The sequence below is a fragment of the Phocoena sinus genome, chromosome 16 (assembly GCF_008692025.1).
Source record: "Phocoena sinus isolate mPhoSin1 chromosome 16, mPhoSin1.pri, whole genome shotgun sequence".
Classification (NCBI taxonomy): domain Eukaryota; kingdom Metazoa; phylum Chordata; class Mammalia; order Artiodactyla; family Phocoenidae; genus Phocoena; species Phocoena sinus.
Window position 1 is genome coordinate 80439326 of NC_045778.1, and position 25046 is coordinate 80464371.

At 46.8% G+C, this 25046-nt stretch overlaps 1 protein-coding gene across 1 annotated transcript; it reads left to right on the forward strand.

The window, feature by feature from the left end:
* The first annotated feature begins 858 nt into the window (after nucleotides 1-858).
* Nucleotides 859-24771, forward strand: NPS (neuropeptide S). Its single transcript, XM_032607607.1, is given in 4 exon segments — nucleotides 859-993; nucleotides 21490-21600; nucleotides 24590-24616; nucleotides 24619-24771. Coding segments are annotated over 4 exon segments (426 nt in total).
* Nucleotides 24772-25046: the final 275 nt, after the last annotated feature.

Consider the following 25046-nt stretch of genomic DNA (forward strand, 5'->3'; position numbering starts at 1 on the left):
TTGTGGTCTGCCTGTGGTAGGCAATCAGGAGATATTTGTTGAATGAATGAATGTTTTGAGGACATTTCTTGAAGACGGCTTCTGTTCCTAAGATAACCATGTATGTCAATCTCAGGGACATATTATCGTGTTAGTCTCGCACTTCCTGGTCTCTGGTCTCAGCAAAATGTGAGGATCTTACTTCCTGCTACGTTATTCGTTTTTTAAGGTCAAAACACACCCATCTCAGCCCTCCCCTGCAGGTCTCATTTCTGTCCCGAGGAACATGCTTTATCCCAGCCAAATGATAGGACTGGGACGCTTGACAAGACATTGACAATGCCCCGTCCAGGCAAGACTACACCCTCCGCTCATCTTTGAAACGGTGTATGGGGACTCACTTCATACCCCCTCATCCTACCCCCACTCAAATGGCTTAGAACAGGTAGCCTCATCTCTCACCAGGATGGAATCACACCCCAGACCTCCACAGCCAAACACCAGGAATCTGAGCTTGCCCAGAGGAGTCGTGGTGACTCTTCCGCACTCAGGTACTTTGCTCCCAAGAGCTTGAACCTTTCCCTGTCACTTCTGGTTCAGCTCTGAAGAGGTAGACAGACTGGCCTTTGAAATATCAGTGCATATGATCCCACGAAGGCATCTCCTTCTCCTCCCAGCACAGACTGTACAGGCCAGGGATGGCACGTGGGTGTCCTTGTACGTGACAACTGCAACTGATCAGTGGCTGCCTGGGTGGAGGACCACAGAGGCAAAAATCCTAGACCGCTGTGTTATGACCAGTGCAAACAACACGTGTTGAACATGCTTCGGGCAGTACCAGCAAAATTTAGGAAATCTGTTAAACTTTCTTCTACCAGCATGACGAGGCTGACTGTGAAGCTCGGGGCCCAGAATTTGGGTAAAGAAAGGGCAGGAGTTTTACCTGAGCAAGACCCTGGTTTGAAGGCAAAGAGGGGTAAAGCGGCGGCCACTGACGACTCTGCTGAGGAGGCGGTGAGCAGGGAGTGTTGATTTCTCCGATGTTAAGTAAGTGACGTAGTTCGAAGGACGCTCAACCTTCCAGCCCTCCCAGGGAAGAATAGCAAAGATGCAATGTAAGCATGACATTGATTGGTTATCAGTGTTCCTTCCAAGGAGACATGTATTTTTAAATAAATGATAGATGCTACGAAAAAGAAAATACAGCAACTACAACTCAGTTCAGACAAAACGAGTGTCATGATCGACTAGTGCTGCCTGCAGGGACATGAGGGGGAGAAATAACATCAAGAATTTCCCATTCCTGTGCCTTCCTGCTGGCATCTTCATGCGGCTTTGAACCGCCCACTTTCTTTGTGTATACCTCTCTCCAGCTCTATTATAAATCTTTTGAAAAGGACGGAAAGCAGGACGTAGACTTCTTTGAGTCTCTGGAACCTGGCACAGTGCTTGGCACATAGTAGGGCTTTTATAGATGAGTATTGTTTTATTGCTCTCAGAGTATTACAATAGAAATACTGGCTTAAGTAGAACCAGAATTTCTTACCCATGTTGTCAACCCCCTTGGAGAGCAGTCTTGTCTGGTTTTTGTCCTCCTTTCACAGCAGGGAGCCCCAGGGCCATCAGTGAACCTGCCTTGGTCACCATCGTTTATGTCCTTTTGCCAGTTTTTCTCAGTTCCTTGTGAGCTCTTTTTTTTTTTTTGCGGTACGCGGGCCTCTCACCGCTGTGGCCTCTCCCGTTGCGGAGCACAGGCTCCCGACGCGCAGGCTCAGCGGCCATGGCTCACGGGCCCAGCCGCTCTGCGCGGCATGTGGGATCTTCCCGGACCTGGGCACGAACCCGCGTCCCCTGCATCGGCAGGCGGACTCCCAACCACTGCGCCACCAGGGAAGCCCCATGTGAACTCTTTTTATTCTTCCCTCCAAAAGTTTGGGGCCTCTCCTATTAGGGTTGAAGACAGGTACAAATAACAGCGATCTAATTCTGGCACTAAAGTGGTATTTGCACAGGTTACTTTTCTAGGATAATATCTCTAAGTTGGGTAGAGACATAGATAGTCAGCAATTTGGGGAAACAGCCATTGAAAATTTCTGTACACACTAATAGCACTTTTTTTTTTTTTTTTTTTTTTTATGCGTTACGCGGGCCTCTCACTGTTGTGGCCTCTCCCGTTGCGGAGGACAGGCTCCGGACGCGCAGGCTCAGCGGCCATGGCTCACGGGCCCAGCCGCTCCGCGGCATGCGGGATCCTCCCAGACCGGGGCACGAACCCGCGCCCCCTGCATCGGCAGGCGGACTCCCAACCACTGCGCCACCAGGGAAGCCCCAATAGCACTTTTTTATTACAGATTTTTTTGGAAATGAGCATGTAGAATAGAATGCTAATAAAGTGGCAATTGTGACTCCAGACTTTAATCATGTTGTGGGTGAGAATGAATTGACTATCGTACAAATTTCAATGAAGAAATTCTCTTCTTAATGAGCTTCCCATATTTAACCGTTGTTCACAGATGACTCAGCTAAATGAATCTGAGTTTAATTCTCCCCAAACCTTCCTTTGGCATGACTAGTAACCAAACCAGCTGTCTTATCTTACAAAGTTCTTTCTGGTTTGCTAAGAATATACCAGATGGCTTAAACCCTATTCCCGCCACCTCCCCCCTTTACAAGTTGGAAAGTGAGGGAGTCTCTCCTGTAACCGAGATGTTGTATTATCACTTGAGATGAGTTGTATTCATGCTTAAAGCTTTCAGCATTGCTGTGGGTGTCAGGAAGTGACGGTGAATGCTAAAAAGGGTTAATCGGATTTAGTGGATTGCTGTCCAAGTTTTATTAAATGTCAGGGTTCTCCCAACACGCTGCACAGCATCAAGATGAGGATATCATTGAGAGGAACATATATAGAACGCTTCTGTGCGGATCCCAGGACACAAAGGGAGTCGTTTCCCGGGAAACAGAAATGTGTTCGTATTCACCAGTTCAGGGCGCTTTCCCAGCTTCTCTCCTCCTGGACTGAAGGGTTTTGTGGGGAACAGGATGCATCCCCTTTGTTGGAGGAAAGCAGGCTGTCCTGGCTGAGCTGGCCTGGGATCCCAGCTGTCCATCGTCAATCTTTCTCACAGATGGGACAGAAGGGTGGTGGCTGGTCAGAAGTGAGGGGTGGATTGAATCCAGCCCAGGAAAGTTATTACCCTCTCGCTCGACTACAGATAAGTGGACTTTGGAAACAGATGGTGCTGTCTGCAACCCAAATTACAGAAGGCAGGTTCAAGGGAGAGGTAAACCATGCCTACCTCTTTGCCAACAGATGGACAGGCTCTCCACTTATTACCCAGCTAAAAGATACACTTTCAATTACCCATATTTAAAATTCTAACCGGAAATGGTTATGTGGGTATAAAAATAAGGGGAAGCAGTATCAAGTGAGCACTGAAGTCTTTAGCAGCTGAGAAGAACTTTATAATGAATGCTCCTCGTTAACAATTTCAATCACAGATTTTTAAAAAAGAGACAACCAGAGAGAGGAAGTTCTTGACAGGAGAGTCAAAAGGCCTGCTTTAAAGAAGAGCTGCCCGTATACTTCTGGATGGTTCTGAAGCACACTGAGCACTGACCGTGGTTTCTTAGAGCCTAGGTATTGCCTCATCAAACCCTCCCCCATGACTGATGAACTAAATCCTCCAAGTGGAGTGAGTGGGCCTCTCAGGTGGGTAGTGGCCACGCTGAGGTTGCCCTGTGGGCCCTTCTCCTAGACTTGGGAACTTCACTGTTTACTCCGTGTCAGGGAAGGCTATTCTTCATCCACACCCACCTCCTCTCCTGGTCTCCTTTCCAGCCTCCCTTGCCGCCATCTGACTGAGTTTTAGTGAATGCATGATGGGTGCCGTCTCAAGACCAAGACTTCAGAGCAGCGACAGGCCCTAGCTGATGTTGGAGTCCTGACATGGAAGGAGCTTTGGTCCTTGATCACCACGTGGAGGAGAGCCACCCACTGACCAGGAGCAGCCTGTGGATGCTGAGTAAGATCTGTTGTATTTGATCCATGGTACCCACTGGCCTACAGCGTGGCAGCAGAAGCAACAATTAGAAGGCCACTCTCATCATCTGGATGGAAGATGACAGCCATTAGCAGTGGGATGTGTCAAAGAAGATGAGGCCTAGACGGGTACAGAGATTCAGCGGAACTTGGCTTCAGACAGAGCTTGGAGTTAATTAAGACTGAAGGAGGGAAGGATGACTGGGTTGGAAATGGGTCACTATTGAAGCCATAACCCTCAGAGCCCTATCTCAGAAGATCGAGTATCAGCTCAGCCAACAGAAAGTAATTTCAAACCAACCCAAAGTCCTTACTTGTATTTTCACTCATGTGAGTGGCTTACACAGTGCCTGGGGACTTTCCCTCCTCTTCTATCTGCCTGTCTCACGTGCTCCAGGGAACCTGGCATCTCTCTCCTTAGATGCCTCTCCACACCCACTCTGCGGACCCGCCCCACCTCTTTCCAACTCTGCAACATGACGCAAAAACCTAAAAGCATGGGTTGGCAATGCAGAACGTTCCCCAGGGAGAGGAAAGAAACGCCAGAATCCAGGAGTGAGAAACACTGTCCCATCAAATGAGCAAAAGAACTCTAACGCTCAAGTTTCCTCGGGCTGGAATAAAGCACCTCTTCCTTGGGCAGAAGAGAAAGAAGCTCCCAGAGGCAGCTAGGCAGAGAGTTTCTGTATCAGGCGATGGGTCCCACCGACAGGACAAACCGTCCTTAATATCTTCTCCTGGTTCACCTGTGTCAGATGAAATGGCTGTAAGAGAATCCACGTCAGTAGGAGAAAGCCAGATAAAATGTATGGAAGGTATCTTCTTTCTTTTTGGAGTATTTTGGAAAGCCGCTTCCTGTCTTAAGCCGTCCTCGTGTTCATGAGAGGAAGTTAGGTGTGGCCATGAGGCAGGAGCCTAGGTGTCCCCAGGTGGCCAGGCTGTCTGGAGAGGGGAACCCCTTGTGGGCAGAGCCACCAGGGTAGCACCACTTAAGGAAGCCAAACACACCTAAGCTATGAAGATGCTCTGAAAATGTGGTCCTGACTCTGAGCGGTGAAGTGTTACTAAAAGAAGAAAATAATACAGCAGTTATCTGAAACCACAAACTAGCACTCCGACGTGAAAATCAGACTTGAGGATATCAGAGACCTACCACAGAGGAAAGACGGAAAACTCTTGGTCGTTGACAAATTGGAATATTTAGTCTCTGCTGGATCAAAAATGGCCTGATACCACATCACCAGAAGAATTCCCTGCCTTCCAGCATTATCAATGCTGTGATAATGAAGCATTATGAAGTGTGTGTGTGATCCAATTTCCACTTTATCACAGAAATAAGGAGTTAGAGAGGCCCCACGTCATTATTGGTGATTACCAACGTGCTTAGATAAGTTGCAATTCTGTTGGTTATTTAACTCTGAAAAGTACATGACATTTTTAAAGAGCTATCGGATCACCAACACATGTCGCATTTCAGAGATGTACTGAGCTATGATCACCACGGGATGAGAATGTGCTTTTTAATATAATCCTGAACCGACGCATACGGGAGAGTACCACTCCCTTTCAAAATCATCACTTTTTGAGTCGACTTACGTTTTCCAGTGTTTCTGTGATTGCTCAAGCAATTGTTTGGTCTGCTCTTCAGAGCCACATTATGTGAAGCTCCAGAAGATCATTCTCGTGGCTTTCCAGCCGTGACTCATTTTTTATCCTAATAGTGCTTGGTTTCATCCCCCACTGAATTCTCAGCCCTGGTTCTGAAAGACTTTTTCCTCTTTTTGAAAGTCAGCTCCATCCAAGGCTAAAATTGTTGGCAGCAGTGAGAAAATGCAAAGGAATAGTCTTCCTTATTCTCTCAAACTTGGAATTAAGTTTCTGTTTTTTCCCACATAATGGTTTTCGGGTTAAAAAAATAAAAGTGTCTGCCGACTTCAATTTATCATGAAGGATTGTTCAGGAATGAATGGATGAATTCAACAATACTTGGCTGGCGTTTGTTGTGTGCCTTTTATCATGGGTCCCAAACGGGCCAGGTATTATTGGGGAAGCTGCGGTTCTGAGACTTGGGGAGAGAGACCCCCTCCCCCCACGTGGACTAGCAAGGTGGGAAATGTGCAGCGGGGCATGGAGGCCAGTGGCGGAGGGGGTGGGCTGGACCAGCCCCAGGGAGAGTCCAGGACGGGCTTGGGGGAGCAGCGGCAGGGAAGAAGGAAGGATGTGAGCTCTGGCAACCCGCCCACAGAGTCCCTCCAGCCCACCTGGCTTCTCCACAAGGCACAGCAGGGACCCGCGCTATTTTCAGGGCCTCCCAAAATGTTTCAATTTCTTTTAGAATCAGAAGACTACGAGCCAGCCTGGATTTTATTTGTCTTTCTACTAATGCCGTCATAAAATATAATTTTAATTATTTCTTTCAAAGGAATTTTTATATTTCTTTTTGGAGGAAGAGGCCCATGAAAAGCGTCATGTGGCCCTGCTCCAGGTTGAGCCTCTTAAGTGATGCCTCAGCATAAGTCCTGAATGGGGACACGACAACCAGGCTTTCCCCCTGGGTAGGAACAGCTCCTGGTTAAGGACTGTCAGGGGATGTCAGCTCCCCGTGCTCTGCCCTCTGCTCCTGGAGCCCTGGGTGCTGGCTGTGGAAAAGCCCATCCCAGGGCCGGGGCACAGGATCCACCAACGGGGACAGGAGAGCTGCTGAGCAGGGCACTGAATCTTTGTTTGTGGTTGAAAGAAAGACAAGCCCTGAAAAGTTAGGTGGGGAGCACGGAAGACAGCAAGAAAAAGGGACGCTGTGGTCACTAGGGACCTTAACCAGTGACCGCCAGCCCTGAGGCTCAGAAGGGGCCACTTGCATTTTTGTCTTAAAAAATGGTGAACTTAGGGGCTTAGGAGAAGAAAGAAATGCATTTGTTCTTCCCAGCCTTCCAACAGGTAGTCCCAAATCACTAACGCTACAAATTGTGGCCTGGCCATCGAGCATCCAGAAAACGATGCCTGCAAGGCAGAAGCCTCAGACTTGGTGCAAAGGGGGCGAGACTGGAACGCTCCCTCCCCAAGAGCATCTGATAGCCTTGGATGAGTGGAAGCCGGGCCAGGGGCTCAGACCCAGACAAGGCTCATCACGCGGGCTGGGAGTGCGCGGCTGTGACACCGCTGCTTTCTCTAAGAGGGACCTTTTTGCAGACGATGATAGGCATCAACTCTGGGCGCCAACTGACGTTTACAGTCTCGGCGGCCCTTTTCTGTTGCCAGTCTCTTCTTAATAAAGCGTGTCACCTTGAGATGGTGCGGGGCTGAACTCCTTCCAGCCTTTCTCCTGTCCACCCGACATTCTTTCCTTCACTTCATACCTGACTCTGCCCCGCAGAACCGCAAGCCTAGGAGATTTCAAGGTGGTCACTAAGCCCGCCTCGCGGTCTGTCCGCAGCTTTCAGGGTCGGACTGCTCGCCTCCTTCCAGAGAGCAGAGGCCTGTCGTCAGCACCATACTCTACCTCTCGTGTTCCCGAATTCCTGAGCCCCCACGAGAGCCCAGCTATTTCCCCGAGGTGGTTCTTTAGAAACAGGTAAACTGTATAGGGAGGTGATGCGGGGGAGCAGAAGATGCTCGGGTTTTGTAGGAGACAGCCTGACGTTGAAATTCCACCGCTGCCCACCGTGTGATCCAGGCAGGGCTGGTTTCACGTGTGTGGGGCGGCGGTCCATGCAGTCCCTCGGGACCCCGCGCTCCCTAGGGCCTGGGCTGGTGTGACCATCTGCTGTTGCTGTCTAGAAAGTCCCCCTATTTTTGAACAAAGGACGCCCACCTTTTCATTTTGCACTGGGCTCCACAAATGGTGTAGCAGTTCCTGGATCTTGGGCTAAAACATGAAAACAGCAGCCACCCCGTCAGGCAGCGCCAGGCCCTGTTCTAAGCATCCTGCTTGTATTACAGCATCTCCCCACAAGCTTACGAGGTAGTTGTTGGGGTTTATATTGGCTGCATTTACAGATGAGGACATTGAGGCACAGAGAGGTTAAGCTACATGTCGAAGGCCACAGAGCTAGGACGTGGGAGGACTGTGGTCCAGAGTGTTCTCACGGCCCTATACTCCGCTGCTTCTCAGGCAGGAGTTCGCTCTCCCTGAGTCCGTCTGTGCCTTTGGCAGCCCAGTGTCCCTGAGCTTCCTGTGGTAGCAGCACTCTGCTTGGCCTCCTGGGAAGGCCCCACCCCTTTTCTGGATGATTCTGGTGCGATAGTTCTTGCTTTCTCTGAACCCACTCCGTGAGGTCTCATGACCCATCCAGGTTAATCTGACTTTCCCTCCTGGGAACTGTCCTTCAGGGCAGCATTGGTAAGTGTTATCCCACTTCAGCTGGTCTGGTAGTTCCTGCTACTGAGATGCTGGGTCGGCCCAGGCCCTGTCCCAGGCACAGATGTTCAAATCCTCCTTTAATTCTATGAGCCTCCCCCAGTCTCTCCAGGTTCGAATTAGCCAGGGCCCACATCTGTCTCTTACGATCGCAGAACTCTAAGTGTACTGGGCCTCAGGTGCTTTTCTGTACCACGGTGACATTGACTGTCACACGGGGGTGTGGTGACGGGATGGTGCTTGCATCCTGCCTGGTACAGACCTGACACGCAGAGGGTATTCAGAAAAAGGGGGCGTTTGCCATTCAAGTTAAAAGTTAAATAATATGATCTTCACATTCCTGCAGCTTTGCTTTTTCACAGCGTGACTGGAAATCCGTTCTTGCGGTTGCACTGAGAAATTACATGTTTATCATACGCTCAGCTGAGAATCCAAAGGAGCTCTTTATTCAAAGTGAAATGAGGTTTCATCTTTGACAGGTGGGTTTTTTTCGTAATGCTGACATCTTTCTCGAGCAGCAACTTCCTTTAGAATCTCTCTGAACAGCCTGTGCAATCATAATCCACGTTGGCAGACAGACACAGCCCCTCAGGTTCTCTAACTGCTGCCAAGAAGAGTGGTGCAGCCTGGGCGTCCGACATCACATTCCGAACCTTGTAAGGTTGTCCTATTTTCTGCCTGCATCCCCTCCGCCCTTCTCCGGGAGCACATATATGGATGTAAAGGAAACGAAGGATCTGCCATGTAGATGCGTGTTGATGCTTTAGGCTGAATGGGGCGAGCCTTAAGGGCATTCATGGAAAATAAGTAAAATAATTCCCAAAGGAGTAGCATTGCAAAGTCCTCACAAGTCTTTCAAAACCAGATTATTCATGCTATTCACATCTGGGGTTGAAGTTGACTGCTCGAAGGTTCTGCCAGCTCTCGCTGACCAGTGAGGGCTGGTCCTACTGCTGGAGCAGGGCAGCCTGGGAATGGAGCGGGACCTACTCGGGAAAGTCTGCGTCTCTGGGCCCCTTCCTGGAGGAGGGGCCTCAATCTCATAGTTGGAAATCCCAAGAGTATAGTCCTCCCTGCTCCGCCCTGCTCATTCTTGGGGATTCACTCAGGAATCTGTATTTAAAAGAAGGAAAAATTATGCAGCTACTAATAGAACTTTAGAGCCGATAAATCTCCCGGGCAGCACATACAGTCAGAAGAGGTGGAAGCAGTGCCGAGAAGCCAGGAAAGCTTCCTAAAACATGAGGGGAGTCCTGCGATGATGGGCACGGCACAGAGGGGACGTGGTGGGACTAAGGAGGCTCCTCTGTTGCCTCATGGCTGCAGCGCCCAAAGAGATCTGCAGAGCAGAGGGCCCCTAATGCGTTCCCTTCTCCAGGCTTGAACCTCGCCCCTCTCACTGGCAATGTCTCCACAGTTTTTTTGTTTTTTTTTTGCGGTACGCGGGCCTCTCACCGCTGTGGCCTCTCCCGTTGCGGAGCACAGGCTCCGGGCGCGCAGGCTCAGCGGCCATGGCTCACGGGCCCAGCCGCTCCGCGGCATGTGGGATCCTCCCGGACTGGGGCACGAACCCGGGTCCCCTGCATCGGCAGGCGGACTCTCAACCACTGCACCACCAGGGAAGCCCTCCACAGTGGTTTTTATTGACAGTTTCTTGAGCCAGCAGACTCTGAGGTGGGTCAGCAGAGCTCTCTCCATTGAAGGAAAGGAGTGATTGGCAAGGCTATTGTGGAGGGCAGTGACCTCCAGTAGGGGAAGTTGCCCCCTCCCACCCATGGCGTGCTCCAGGAGCTGCTGCGACAGCTACTGGGAGATAAAGTGACCTGGCAAAGCAGAGTCCAGCACGAGGCCTGAAGAGTCCTTTCAGAGGAAGGGCGTGGCGTGCATGTTTCTTTCCCAGGGAAGTTTAAGAGTTAATGGAAGCTCAGAGATTGATCTGCAACAAGTCCCCTCTGGGTCCTGCTGGGCAATAAGGAGAAACAGGGCTCCAGAAAGAGGTGGATGGGGCTCTGGGACAGAACACGGGCAGAAGACTTCCCAGGCCACAGTCAGGAATCCTAAACCAAATCGTCTCTGACCGCGAGGAGTTTTCTTACAATCATTAAATCTCTGAGGCCGACTCGATCAAGCGGAAGTTCCAGAATTCATTGCTGCCAACAGCAAAGAGCCCTAACACTTCCTAATATTTTTTCCCCACCTAAGCTAGATGTCCCAGCAATGGAAGCCAGTTGTAAAGAACTTTGCCAGTTTAACCCGTTTCGGTACATTTTCCTGCGGTCATCGTTTCTTCACGCGCACATGAAATAGTGCGAGGTCCCCACTCCGAGGGCGTATTCCTTGGTCTTCCAACCTCGTACGACTGGTATATATTTGGAGGATGTTAAATAAGGGAAAACGAAACTGTAACCTGTATAACTTATCACTCATGGTTTTCTTTTGTCCTTCCCCTGGGGCATGGGAGCGAGACAGCTGTCTTAAGAAGAACCACAGTAGAGTTCTGGGAATTCCTTGCCATTCAGAAGATGGAGGTAAAAGGAAGTCCTTTCGTGTTCCCTAAGGAAAAAAAAAGGAGGCAAGAGGTAAGGTTAAAAAATGGACAGAAGTCCTCAACAGACATTTTCCCAAAGAAGACACAGAGATGGCCAACAGTCACGTGAAAAGATGCTCAACATCACTAATCATCAGATAAGTGCAAATCAAAACCACAGTGAGATCTCACCTCACACCTGTCAGAACGGCTGTCATCAAAAAGACCACAAATAACGAGTGTCGGCGAGCACGTGGAGAAGATGGAACCCTTGTGCACTATTGGTGGGAATGTAAATTGGTGCAGCTACTATGGAAAATCATATGGAGGCTCCTCAGAAAATTAAGAATAGAGTTACCATGCTGCTGACTGTTTTCTGAGCCAGAATGAAGGCAAAGATAACCCCCTAGGTCTCCATCAGCCATCAGGTGGAGAGGGAGGGATCCAGAAGTTCCTGCTTCTCCTAATGGAAGATGTACAGAACAACTGAGGGTGAAGAGCCATCATTCCAGCATGGAGTCGTCAGGGCATGGGAAGGACGGGCCCCTTAGCGAGGCTGTGGGGTGAGCAGGCCAGGGCAGATGGGGTGGTCAGGGCAGGCTAGGTGAGAGTCAGACCAGTCTTGGATGTTTAGAGGATACCCCCGCTCCAGGAAGTACTAGTCCATAAACAGGAATCCCTACCAGCTGCCACAAGGTGCTTCCCAGGATGCTCTGGGACAGAAGCAGGAGGGGAAATGCCAGGGATGGAGTCCTTACCCCAACACTCCCGGTGGACGTGAAGGCAGCTGTTTCAAGAGAAGGAGACCCTTATTGGCAACCGAGAGACCTTTAAGTGGCAAGTGTAGTGTATTTCCAGACACCCTTCTCGCCCTCCCCTGCCCCAAGAATCCTGGTATAGATCTTGCAGAGAAAGAAATCACCAAAAAGCAAAGATAGAGGCAGTGATTCTTTTCCATTTACCTCTGTGTCTCGGCCACCCTGTTTGTAACATAAAAATAAACATTCCTAAATTTACAAAGTTGTTTTAAGGGTCAAATGCTTCAAAGTACATTTGAAAAAAATGAATGTAGTGTCCAAAAGCGAGATTGAACACACGCTATTGTTAGTGCTTTTCACGCTGGAGCCCCAAAGGCAACGTGGCCATGTATCGCCTTGCTCATCTTGCAGCCTGAAATGCCACCTTCAGATCATTCCCACCTTCTTTCAGGGAAGAGAGAGGCTGTGTAGAATCTGTCGATCACAGTGACAAGTCCTCAGCCAGCAGAAGGAAAGCGCAGGGAATGAAGACAAGTAGCGCCCCCAGTTCCAACCATCCTAATCTTCTTGTCATACACACGGGGCTGGGGCACTTCTGTCCTGGGTGGAGTGAGCCTGCCCTCTGGCTTTGCTGCCCAGCTGGATTAATTTTCCCGATGAAGCAGCTCCTTGCCTGAAACTTTCTGTTCTCTCTTCCTTCCTCCCCCACACCCACACTTCTCAGGTTTTTAATTTTTCCTTCTGGCCAGCATCTGACCTGCATTACAAATCTTTCTCAGCTAAACATCAGTCAAGGTCAGGAGAAATGACACACATATTTAAAGCAAATGAGATGCTTCCACTGGGCTCCGAAATCTTTCATTTGTTCAAGAGTGAATTATAGTGTCTGTTGCAAATTGTATGGCTAAAATATTACTTGGATGCCTTTGAAATGTCCACGGGTAACTGTATGTAAATAACCAGCCTAATATGTGATGTGGCAGTGCAACAGCTGCGGCACACGGCCATAAACCATCCACGCCAAACTCAAATGCATGTAGTGTGCGTGTCATACTTGTAATCAACTTAATGTTCCTTTTTGCGGGAACTTATACGTACTTCATATTCATTGCTAGCTTCAGAATTCTAAATATTAATACAATAATTTTCAAAACAGTAAAAAAAAATCCACAAAATAACAAGATTGTCAGTTAGATAGAGATTTATCTTCACCCTGTTTAGACACCTAAAGTTCAGAAAGCTATCTCTTTCAGAGATAATCACATGAAATTAGTTGGGAGATCAGGATCGTCTTGTAGGCAGAGACGGAAGCTTCCAGTAGATAAAGTTTCAAGTGCCTTGTATTTACTTGTCCATGAATACAGCCCTAACAAAATACTGTAAAGTTTAAATGGGTACATCATTGGAAAATAACTACGGTGCTCGTAAAAACTAGATGGCAGAATCTATGGATGTGTCTAAGCCTTGGGGGAAAGGATGAGGAAAGAGGTTAAAAGCAAGATTGTATTCAGCAGGGTCATCCTGAGAGACAGGGTTTACGGGAATTGCCGAGTCCCGGAGGGCTGCCTGCAGAGAAGAGCCTTCACTCAGCAAATCTAGTAGCTGGGTTCTACCCTCAGCAGCCCTAAGGCTCTGAGAGGGTATGTTTCCACTCTGAGCCTTTAAGCTGGGGATCCCAGGCAGAGTTCTGTCAGGGATGTGTTCCTCTGCCCCAGTCCCACGACGGGGGCTGCTGGAGTATCAGTGGCCGGGCAAGGGCTGTTCCTTTTCCTCACATCTGCTTTCCTCTTACGGTACTCAGATCATCTGGGAAACAGCCTCTGAAGGGTGAAGGAGGGGAGCGGGAAGGAGAGTCAGGGCTGAGCCCCAGGCGCTGATGGACATCTCTCTGCAGACTCTCCCTGGTCATGGCTGTGTGGGGTCACGCCCTGGCTGGAGCCTCAGGAGACTGACTCAGGATGTCTAAACCAGAGCCCACATGGTGTCTCTGGGTCTACACCTGTTAATGGGAGCCAGAACAGCCCCTGCCTTTCGAGGCCGTGGTGAGGATGAAAGGAGACGGTGCCCGTAAAATGCTGAGCTCAATGCCTGGGACACACTGTCCTTGATTCCCCAGCCCGCCTCAGTCTAGTCTCCTAAGGGAGAAGGTGGGGAAGAGAGAGATGCTCAAAAAGAAGACACAGTCATCTGTTAACCTGACTTCTCCTTCTCAGCCTCCAGATTTGCTCTCTGCTTGGTTTCTCCAGTGTCTCCATACCCAAGGGGCCAAGGCAGCTCCAGTTTCTTCCTCTGACCTCGTCTCCTTTCCCTCCTTCCCTGCTTCCTGCTCACCTCTGCTCTTTCAGAGCATGGTGTAACTCCTCTCCTTCAAACCCAGTGTCTCTCTTAGTCAGTCAACCCCTCCTGGCTTCACTTGGCATGATGCCCTGCCCTGCAACATCTGGTCAACCATGCCAGGGGCATCCTCATGGGTCACCTAGATGATGTCTCAAGACCCTCAGACACCCATTGCCAATTCCCAGAGGCAGGAGCCCAGGCACCTGTGGTATCTATGGTGCTCTCCCAGCGCCCCCCTTTGCTGGAGAAAGTATGTAACCTGGGTGCTGTGACTGTCCTGCATTGTTGCACACCCATCTCATACCCGTCTCACCCAAGCTGATCGGCAGCCCCCTCAGCACTGGACATGCCTCGCCCCTCCCCCATCATGGCTGGAAGGGGCCGTGGGGGTGGGTGGCTAGCAGCACCTCAGGCAGGAAAGGCAGGAAGGAGACAACCCCTGGGCACTTCATAGTTTGTATTCCCCTTGCAGCCCACCCTGTGATTGATAGAATAGGGTGTGACTGCAGGAGCTCAAAAAATACTTGTTGTATAAACACAATCTTCCTCTAGAGTGAAACTGAACAGTTTATTCTTCTCATACAACAAAACTTTGCCATAATCCATCTGTTACTTAGAAGGCACTCATTCTCTTGATTTCTTACTTCCTATGTTTGTTTGTTCATTCAACAAGTAATGATTGGGCTTCCCTGGTGGCACAGTGGTTAAGAATCTGCCTGCCAATGCAGGGGACATGGGTTTGATCCCTGGTCTGAGAAGATCTGTGGAGCAACTAAGCCCATGCACCACAACTACTGAGCCTGCGCTCTAGAGCCCACAAGCCACAACTACCGAGCCTGTGTGCTGCAACTACTGAAGCCAGCGTGCCTAGAGCTCATGCTCCGCAACAACAGAAGCCACCACAATGAGAAGCCTGCACACTGCAATGAAGAGTAGCCCCCGCTCAACACAACTAGAGAAAGCCTGCATGCAGCAACAAAGACCCAATGCAGCCAAACATACATACATACATACATAAAACAAAAAAAACAAGTAATGATTGAATCCTTACTGTTCTTTGTGTGTTAATTAAGACAGGGTACCAAAAAGAAACAAAAGAAACAAAAGTATCAGATGGTCATGGTGATGTGGTACAGGGTTCCCTGGTGGGTTAATGAGGGTTCAGGGAAGGCCTTGTTGAGGAAGTGATGATCAAATGCAAGAGGAGCCAGGTATACAAAGTCAGAGGGAATTACATCCCAGGTAGAGAACTGCACTCCAGGTTCTAAGAGCGTGAGAAGGCCAGTGTGCTTGGGAGAAGAGGGTAAATGAGGCTGGGAGGTGGGCTGAGTCCCGGTTATATGCATTGTTTCTCCATGGGGGGCGTAGTTGGCACTGTGAACAAGTCAACTCCTCAGTGGGTGGGACTGCCTCTGGGCTTTGGGCACTAAGTGCAAATAGTACCTGCAAGTAGTTGTGACAGGAAAGAGTGGACACCTCTTCATCTCCAACCCCCTTTAAGAGGTCAGCACCATCTGAGTAGGGCTTTGTAGTCCAGGGACGAGAGCCTGGACTTTATTCTCAGGGCAGTGAGGAGACATCGGAATGACTGTTCAATTTACATCGTGAAAGGTGGTTACGGATCACTCTGGCTATTGTGTATCAAAGACCAGCTTATAAGCTCTTGCAGACGTTCCAGAAACAATGATGGCGGGAGGATGGAAGAGGTGGATGAATGTAGACTTTATCTTGGGGAAAGAGTTGGTAGGACTTGCTGGTGGAAGGCTAAGGAAGAAAAGAATCAAAGAATCTTTGGCTCGAGCAATGGGGGGATCATGTCATTATTTATAGAGATGGAGACAACTGGAAATGACTTTAGGACAACAAGTTTGTGTCAGGTATGTTGGCTAAATGCATATGGCACTCCAGGGGGTATCAGAGAAGGAGATAAAATTTGGGGAATCGGGGACAGGCCTCAAGACTCTATGAGATTCTATAGGGAGATTGTACAGAGAGACGAGAAGGAGGTCCAGGATGGAGTCTGAGCACTTGGAAAATTGGGAGGTGAACGAGAGGAGGATAAGCCAGCAAGAGGTGGCCAAGTAGGAGTCAGAGAGGGAGGAAAATCATGAGGGTGCAGTATCATGGACGGCTGGAGGAGAATGTGTTTCAAGAAGGAAGGAGGTTGGCAATCTGGGTCCTAAGCAGCTGAAGGATCAAGCGACACAGGAACAGAGAGGTGGCCTCATGTTTGCCAAGATCTTTGGTCACCTTAACAGGAAGGGTCTTCGTGGAGACACCAGCTCGGAATTGGTGGGGAAGCTCATGTAGGCTCTATTTTAAAGCATCCAGATGCTTTGTCTGATACAAACTATACCAACATGTTTGGAAGCTGGTGGTGGTAAAATATGAGAGAGGGAGAATGCAGGGGAGTGAGAGGAGATAGCTGTGGGCACAAGTCCTTGGGAAATCAGGGCATTTGGCTCCGGATAGGAGCAGGGATTTTTATCCATAGTTGCAAGGCAGGAATCAGGGCATGGGTACAGACATGAGTAGGTTGATGGTTTTTATGGTGAGAAGACGAAAGAGTCCCTAACTCCTTGCTTCTGAGAGAAGGTATGAAATCCCCCTTTTACATACTAAGAGGATGGACCTCCTTACCAGGTACATCATACTCGTTGGGCAGGGTTGGAGCTCATTGGAGATGTATGGTCATGAATTTTTACACGAGACTAGGAAACACTGTTGTAAGGCTTTTTATGGTCATAACTTGAGTGAGGCTCAGAGATGGGGTCACATGGAGTCACTCAAGGTTGGAGTTTGGCCAGTTGTGAGAGAGGGGGTGCTTTCGGGGAGCATCATTATAGCGATGGACTGCGGGCTCTGAGCTGGGTGGTGGGGGAGGAGGGACCCCTCTGAGTGTGATGGGTGTTGAGGATGAGGCAGGAACAGAGGTGGGACACTTGTGCGTCAGAGGCTCTGGAGAAAAAGGAGTGGGATGGGGGAGTGGGTGGGAGGATGGGACAATGTGGTCAGATTGGTCACCATTGACCTTTGGAGGAGCTGCTTTTTTGAGTGGCTACGATGTACTGGTGAAAAAGACCACTGAATCACCTCATCTCCCATTAGTAACTGTGTCAATTTCTGTCTCCCAAATGTCTCAGTTTCATCTCCTTTTCTCCAGCTCCAGGGCCACCACCCTGGCGCACAGCCCCATCATCCCATCTGGACACTCATGCCACAGCCCACAGGGGGTCCTCTCTGTCCTGGTCCCCGGCCCTCCCCTTCCGCCTGCTCTGGCGGCCAGACCGTTCTTCTTAAGGCATGTGATGAGGTTTGTGGGCCTCAGAATCAAGTCCAGGATGTGCACACCCTGCGTGATGGGGACCCCCTGTGCCCTCCCAAGTGAGTCTTTGCAGTCACCAGACAGACCACCTTCGTGTCCTCAGATGACCGGTGGGTCTCTTCCCCGTCCCTGTGGGGCACACGCTGCTCTGCTCTTCCTCATAGTCAAGGTCAAGTTCTTTTAGGTGCTGTTCCCACCCCGACCCTGACCTTGGAGTTGTCATTTCCCCCTGTGTTTACCCTTTGTGGGGTTTCTCTATGGCTGCATCCCCAGGAAGTCACACAGCTCCTGGCACGGAGTGGGCCTTCATTGATTCTTTGATGAATTCATAAATGAAGTAAGCGTTGGCTGCTACCAAGATCATTCCCGAAAATGCTTTCTGCCCAGTCTCTGGCAGAACAAGGTGCTTTATAGCAGGTTTTTCTCTTCTCATGTTGATTCCTTAGGAAGGCCATTTCAGGCTGCTATTCACCAAGTATATAAGTAGTATACTGTACCTTTCACATCAATGATTAATGGAATTTATTAAACAAAATGCCATTCGTGATATGGTGACACTATGTCCAATATAACATCCGCTTTCTTAAAAACAATTCAGAGTATTGTTAAAATAAAACCAAAGTGTATGAAAAATAGAACAGTATGCAGAAATTTGTAACTGAGAATGTATGTTAGTGAAAAACAAATTAAGAGCATGTTTTATTACTAATTATTTGAATTAACATGTAATACATAAGTAATATGTATTATATCTCAAATACTGCCTTTGATGGTTTATAAAAGTATGTATTACTTCATTGAACCTAAGACTTTATCCATTAGAAGATACGCCACTACTTTATGCATCGTCAAGAAACAAAAACATGCTGCCTATGGACAGTGATGCCATGGTTGTGAACTGTATGTCCGTGCTAACTCTCCATGTCCAACAGGAGAGAGAGAGAGCAGAGAGCTTGTTTATCTACAAACAGTGGTTCTCAGTGGAGGTGATTTTGTGCCCCTACCCGGGGGACATTTGATAGTGTCAAGAGACATTTTCAGTTGTCCCAGCTTGGATGGTGGAGCTACTGAAATCTACTGAGTAGAGGCCAGGGAAGCGGCACCACACAGGGCAGCTCCCAATCACAAAGAGCCATCAGCCTCAAATGTCAACAGTGCCAACACTGAGACATGATGCTCTAAAACAAGGAGACTTCCTTGCACTTTTTACATCCCACCCTCGCCTTCTGGATTTTCTTTGCCTTTTATTCCATAGAACCTTGCTATTCAACACTGAGCCTGTTCTGAATGCCCACGTGAAAACTGTAATAGAGCATTTCAGGAGCAACCAGGAACTGGAGAGATGATTTATTTCAATAAATTAACCTAAGCTCTGCTCAAGCCTCTATTTCCCCTACTCTAGTATAAAACCAGAAAGCGCACTTAGCCACAGTTTACCTTTTATTTATACTTTCAGAGGATATAACAGTGGTATGAATTAAGAAGCAGTAAAATTAAGTTGATCTTTCCATATATGCTGAAAGATGCAGGTTTAACGTGTGTTATCATTAGGGACAATGGAATCAATTGTAGAATTATTTTTAGGACACCAGAATTCTAAATTATTCTGAGCTGATGACCTTTTCCAGCTTGTCCCTGCAAAATCATGTGTTAAAATCATTTTAACACATCTCCAAGTCCTGTTTTTAGCAAGGAGCCAAACACAGTAGCGATAGAGTTGGTGTTTGGGGGAAGTTTCTTGGTGTTGTAACAGGAAGCTCTGGGAATTAGAAAAGAAAAGGCTTTCATTGATCTTTTCGGTACAAAACACATCTGACTTGATGTGCTTGAACTTTTGAGGCGTGATTCAGGACATGTCTGTCAACTTCAGTGTCGACCAATGAGAAGCAGAAGTCCTTCCCCCTCTGGCTTTCACACTGATGTCATGAGGAAACATGTGAAAAGGGCTTGGGTGACTCTAAGACGGTTACACTGTGACGAATAAGAGGGTAAACTTTCGATGAAAAGTCCATTAAATTCCAAGCTGAGCGCTCACCTGCCCTTTAGGTGTTGACGGTGAGTCTCTGCAGGTTCCAATTGCACCATAAACGCCTGTCACAGACATCACATGACAGGCACAGTCACCAAAGGCGATGGTCAATCCCAGGACCGTGAGCCACTGTCGGGCAGAGTTCTCTGGAGGCTCCTGACTCCAGTCCCATTCCACCTCCACAACATGCCCGGAATCCACCCCACATTTTTAGGCATCCAGTAATCGGCTTTCTATCTTCTCCCCACAATCAAATCCTGGTTGAAAGAAAAGCCTTGCATCGGACATTTACAGGTTAGGGTGAACCCCAAAGACGGGTCTTCCTTTCACCTGTCTTGAGGGGAAAGAGCCGACAGTGTGCTGGGGCCTGTGTCAAGGAAGAGATCCCATGGGTCTCAAGTTTGAGCAAAATGCTTGTTCAACCTGTTTTCAGGAGAAGACTCCCTAATGCCATTATGCCCGATTCCCTCCCTCAGGAGGCCTCCTGCTTTACCCTCTTTTTAGAATAAATCTATGGCTTCTGACAAAGCAGAAGCTGTCTGGGCATGGGAAGTGGGGCGGGGATATGGGATTGAACAGACCTTTAAACTTCCAGCTGATCCTCCGTGTTTTAGTACCACCTCCACCGCATCTGAAAGTAACTGGTTCCATGAATACTTGAGTCCGTCGAGGGGTTTGTTGCGAAACCACCATTTTGATGGGCACCTTCCTCTGATCTGCTTCATCAGTTGCTCCTCACTCTGTAAGATGCTGCTGTTGTCACATCTTCTCTCCCTTCCTTTTGTTCTTACGTGTGTATTTTTGCTGGGTTTAAGGAGATACTGAAAGCAAATGCGTGTGTTCAGTTCCTTGGTGCCCTTAAGCCTCTTCTCCCAAACTCCATCCGGTGTCTCCAAAAGGACCGTGATCAAAGGTATTGGATCACATGCCCCAGCTCCCAGCTTGGCACTAATTTCTGTGATCTGGATTCTCTTGAAAGTCAGGTCACCTGCTTTTCCTTGTGGAAGGCTAAGTGTCACTATATGATTGACTGATTGACAACTACATGAGAATCATACCGAGGGGCAATTTACAAAAGAAAGGGATGCAGCGCTGACAAATGAGCAGCGGAGGTCCCAGACGCAGGACAGCTTTGTCCTCCAAAAGGTGCTGATCTCGAGAAGGCAAGAATTTTCCTCCACTGCTTTGTATTCCAAAAATATTGGCTCCATCTCAGAAATACTATCTATACAAGAAGAAAGCACCTCGCTTGGTGTTCCCCTCCATCGTAAGCCTTGGCAACATCTGTTCATTCACATGTAGCACTTCTGAATCTATTATTAATGTGGATGCCCATTGGTGTGCAAGGACAGAACAGGCTTCCTGGGGAAATTCCATGTCCTGAAGAGAAAAAGAGGCCACTGCAGGTAGGCTCACCTACAACTCTGGCCCCGGAACTTCGGGGATGCTCATGGAAACGGGGGTAGAGATAGCGTCCTTCCGTTATTTGGATGATTAGTGGCAAAGTGGGGGGATGACATTTGTTTCCATGTTTTAACCTCAGAAGTCCTAAAAGAAGGAAATCTGTTATAGAAAACTCAGTGTGTGCACGTGTTTTGGGTTGATGTTCTTCATTCCTGCAAGGACTCCTTGTGCGTTATTCTCTGAAAAGAGACGTCTGGATATTCGAGGAAATAATATCATACTTCTTGAGTGTTTCAACTCTGAGCTAAACAAACTTTTGGTTCCTTTTGAGAACTCTGGCCATCTATGTCACAGAGACACAGTTTAGAAGACGGCACTTTTGAAGGACATTTTTAACAGCAAACTTTGAATGAAGTCAATGGTTGGCAGGTCAATGACAATGCCTATATGTTACTGTCCTTTTCCAACTTAACAGGAACAAAAGGCCATGGCCACATCAGTCACATATGATGGGACATGTTGCTATTTTTACTCCTGAACTTTCCTGCTATAAAAGGATCACCAACAGAGGATCTGACAGTAAGGGTGAGGAATTTGGCAATAAAATCACTGATCTACAGAGATTTCAGGAAGTCCAAAATAATCAGGTAAAAGATTGTATTTTTCCACAAAGAAAAATGTTGAATTTGTATATGCTTTTTAATTTATACTTGCCTGAGTAAGACTTTTCTGAGTCGTTTTTTTTTTTTTTTCTACTCTGCAGCTCATTAAAATCCAGTCTTGTTCTATTTCTGTTGATTTCTACAATGCATGTGTTTTGCTGTCATCCAGTTCCATCTTCTAAGGTAAGAGATTTGCCTCTATTTTTGACGCTTGACTAAGTGACTAGAATTGCAGAGTATGGAAATTCAAAATAATCTCTAGGAATATCTGAAAGAAAAGGTACTTCCCTATTACTAGAGTTTACAATGAAAGAAATATAAGTAGAGTCATAAAATTGGGTAAAAAGAAACATTTTTACAATAGATGATACAGACTATACTAAAATTTGCTTTGAATTATTTAGAAGTTGGCCCCTGCATTCATTCCACTGTAAAATGTAAATGAGTTTGCCCATGACAATTTATTTGTTCCACATGCATCCACTCATAATCAAAGTGAACATTTAACCATTGAGACTGTATTAAAAATACAATGGATTATCTTTCAAAAACAGCAACTTTCTTAGTTTTACAAAAATGGTAACTTTTTCTGATATAGAATATAGATGATATGCCAGTTCTTAATGAATATCGTATAAAATATTACTTCATATATTTATTCAAGCCTATTGATTGAACTCCTAACTATATTTATTGATCTGTTCCACACATTCAGAAAATGAATGTCTTTCTTTAGAATTTTTAATGCTGTTGCTACATGACATTTCAGGGGTTTTATGTCAATACTTGGTCTAAAAATTTTAGATATCTTTTGTCACTGATAGCGTTTTGTACTTTAACTTTGCTTCACTAAAAGCATACTGTAATTACTGAAATTGATGTAATTATGAAACCACTTTTGGGATAATGAGATGCCACATGAATCCTGAATAATAAATATATGTTCAGACATAATGATGTAGCTATTTATATTATGCGTCTCCTCACTAATCTTTGCATCTGTCATTTTTCTATTTCTTGTTTACTTAATCTAGCTTCTTTTTTCCTGGTTTACACTCCTATGAGCATTCTACACTAATTTAGTCATTGATTCTATAAGACACCACATTGATCAAGTAGACGACTCACAATCCATAAATCGGTATATTTTCTCAAGTGTATTGCTAATTACTTTCTATTCTTTCCCTGAAGGTTTGTTCATGACATTTCTGTTGAGCAATAGGCACTTGTGTGTAGGGTTTTTTTTTAAATTAAGAATGTTCTTTCTTCTGTTGTTCTTATGAGATATCCTTTTCCATAAATGAAATGTTTCTTCCTTCACTGCTTTTCTGTATTTCTACCTTTTCATGTGATAATTTTGTTCTCATTATAACTGAATCACATAATAATGGTGCCAATTCGACTGTTTAGGGTGAGTGTTTATGCAGAGGACGTATAAGCTTTTATAATATTTGTTGTGAACTTCATAAAGTTTATCAACCAGGCAAATCTACCATACTATTCAGTTAACGAGTCTGCCTGATAAGGGTTCCCTTCATGGATCAGCAAAGTTCATCAGTATCTTTTTAGGGATGTTTAGTGATGTTTTGGGGATCTCATAACTAGAAATGAAGCATTTTGTTTTGTTTTGGTTTTGCAATATAAAGGTGCGTCATGAGAATTTCTGGAAAGAACTGGAATGCTTCCCTTCCTGAAATGACTCATAGGCCCCTCCTTGCTGGGAATTTAAAATAGATGGCACTGTATCACACTTAGATCTCCTCTGCTAACACAGGGTAAAACACATAGTGTAAGAATTTTTGATTGGTTTTCCCATGACCAATACTTCTGAAATTCTCTGACAATTCCCAGATCCAAAATTCAGAAATGCCCATCTTTTTTTCCAGAGAACAGTGGGAATGGTTTTCCTCGGAGCTGGACCCCCCAGGGAGCCACCCACTGATGGGTGAAGAATCCCAGGGAGCATTTTATGCACTGGCCCCATTTCAACTTCCAAAGTAACCCCAAACCAAACTTGTTTTCCTGCATCAGGATAGGAAAATGTGTGCTTTTGACACTGAAGTATGTTTCTTTATTTGTAAAGGGGACATTCAGCCCCCCTGTCCTCTTATAGTTCTAATACAGTTGAAAAACATGGGCTTGGAGTCAGATGTCTCAGCTCAAATCCCGCTTCACCTACAAGCCATTTAATTAATTTCCTCATTTAAAGGAAATTATAACCAGGAAATAATAGTACCGATTTCATAAAGCTTTTTGAGGGGATAAAGTGAGATGATACGCATAAAACATGTAGCACACATGATCACTGATCATGCCCCTTTGCTCCTGTACTTAGTTTCTTCATCTGCAAAGTATGGGGTTAGTATGAACTGCAAGTTCTCAACGGCCAGTCTGAGGTCTAAGATTCCAGACTTATTTCTTCCACAACGAAGCGCTCCCTACACTATCCTACATCATCCAGGCCTTTGAGGCCCTGATGAGGAACTGAACCAAAGTCAAAAGACAGAGATGTCAACTCTCAAGTTCAAACACATCCTCGTGGAGAACCCTGGCAAATGGCCCAGGATAGACCCCAGAAGGAAAGTGGTTCCAGCTGAAACTTGGTTATCATGAGTTGTTGTCCTCAGTGAATTTAAAAAACTAGTCCCAAGACTAATTAGAGCCACTTGAAAGATTCTTTATAAAGTAATAGCAACAAGATAACTGTACGGTGTAGGATGCAAACACTGAAGAGCTGCAATCCCATAAGCAGTGTAAAATTTAGAAAAGAGGGTACACAGCTCCAAATAATATTTTGTATTTTGATAAAGTATATATTTTAAAAGGTGTTTTAGGGCTTCCCTGGTGGCGCAGTGGTTGAGAGTCCGCCTGCTGATGCAGGGGACACGGGTTCGTGCCCCGGACCGGGAATATCCCATGTGCCGCGGAGCGGCTGGGTCCGTGAGCCATGGCCGCTGAGCCTGCGCGTCCGGAGCCTGTGCTCCGCAACGGGAGAGGCCACAACAGTGAGAGGCCCGCGTACCACCAAAAAAAAAAAAAAAAAAAGTGTTTTAGCAAAACCCTTTTTAAATATTGGATTTATTGCCATAAGATTTTGAAAATTGTTACTACTGAGATAAGCTTTGAACCCTAAAGCTGTATTCTCTCCCTCTTGCCCCATCTCAACTGCCAGGTGTCTGGGAAATCTGACTACTTTGTCATATCCTACTGAACAGCTGCCCCATGAGGATGGACAGGAGGGAGGGACTGGATTTTCTAAAGCCAATTTTGGAGAAGACACTTATGAAAAGGTCCTTTCGCAATGGAGTTGGCACAGGAATGAGAAACACTTCCTTTCAAAGAGCAAAATCATGACTAAGTGTGCAAAGGACTCTGGGAATTAATCTCAGACTTTGTATAGTGTGGCTAATGTATTAAAAGTCACTTATATCTTTATCATTTAGTATTGCTATGCTCTCAGTTCTCAAATATCTTCCCTCTCCTAGCTGGTACGAAATAAATTAAGTTTAAAAAAAAGTAAACCCGTGTCAAACTTCCACTGTGAGAGAATAAAATATTTATGTGATCAGTTAGTAACTTTCCGGAATAGGCGTGGACACATTTGTTTGATCTTAAATTGGCCAGAAAGT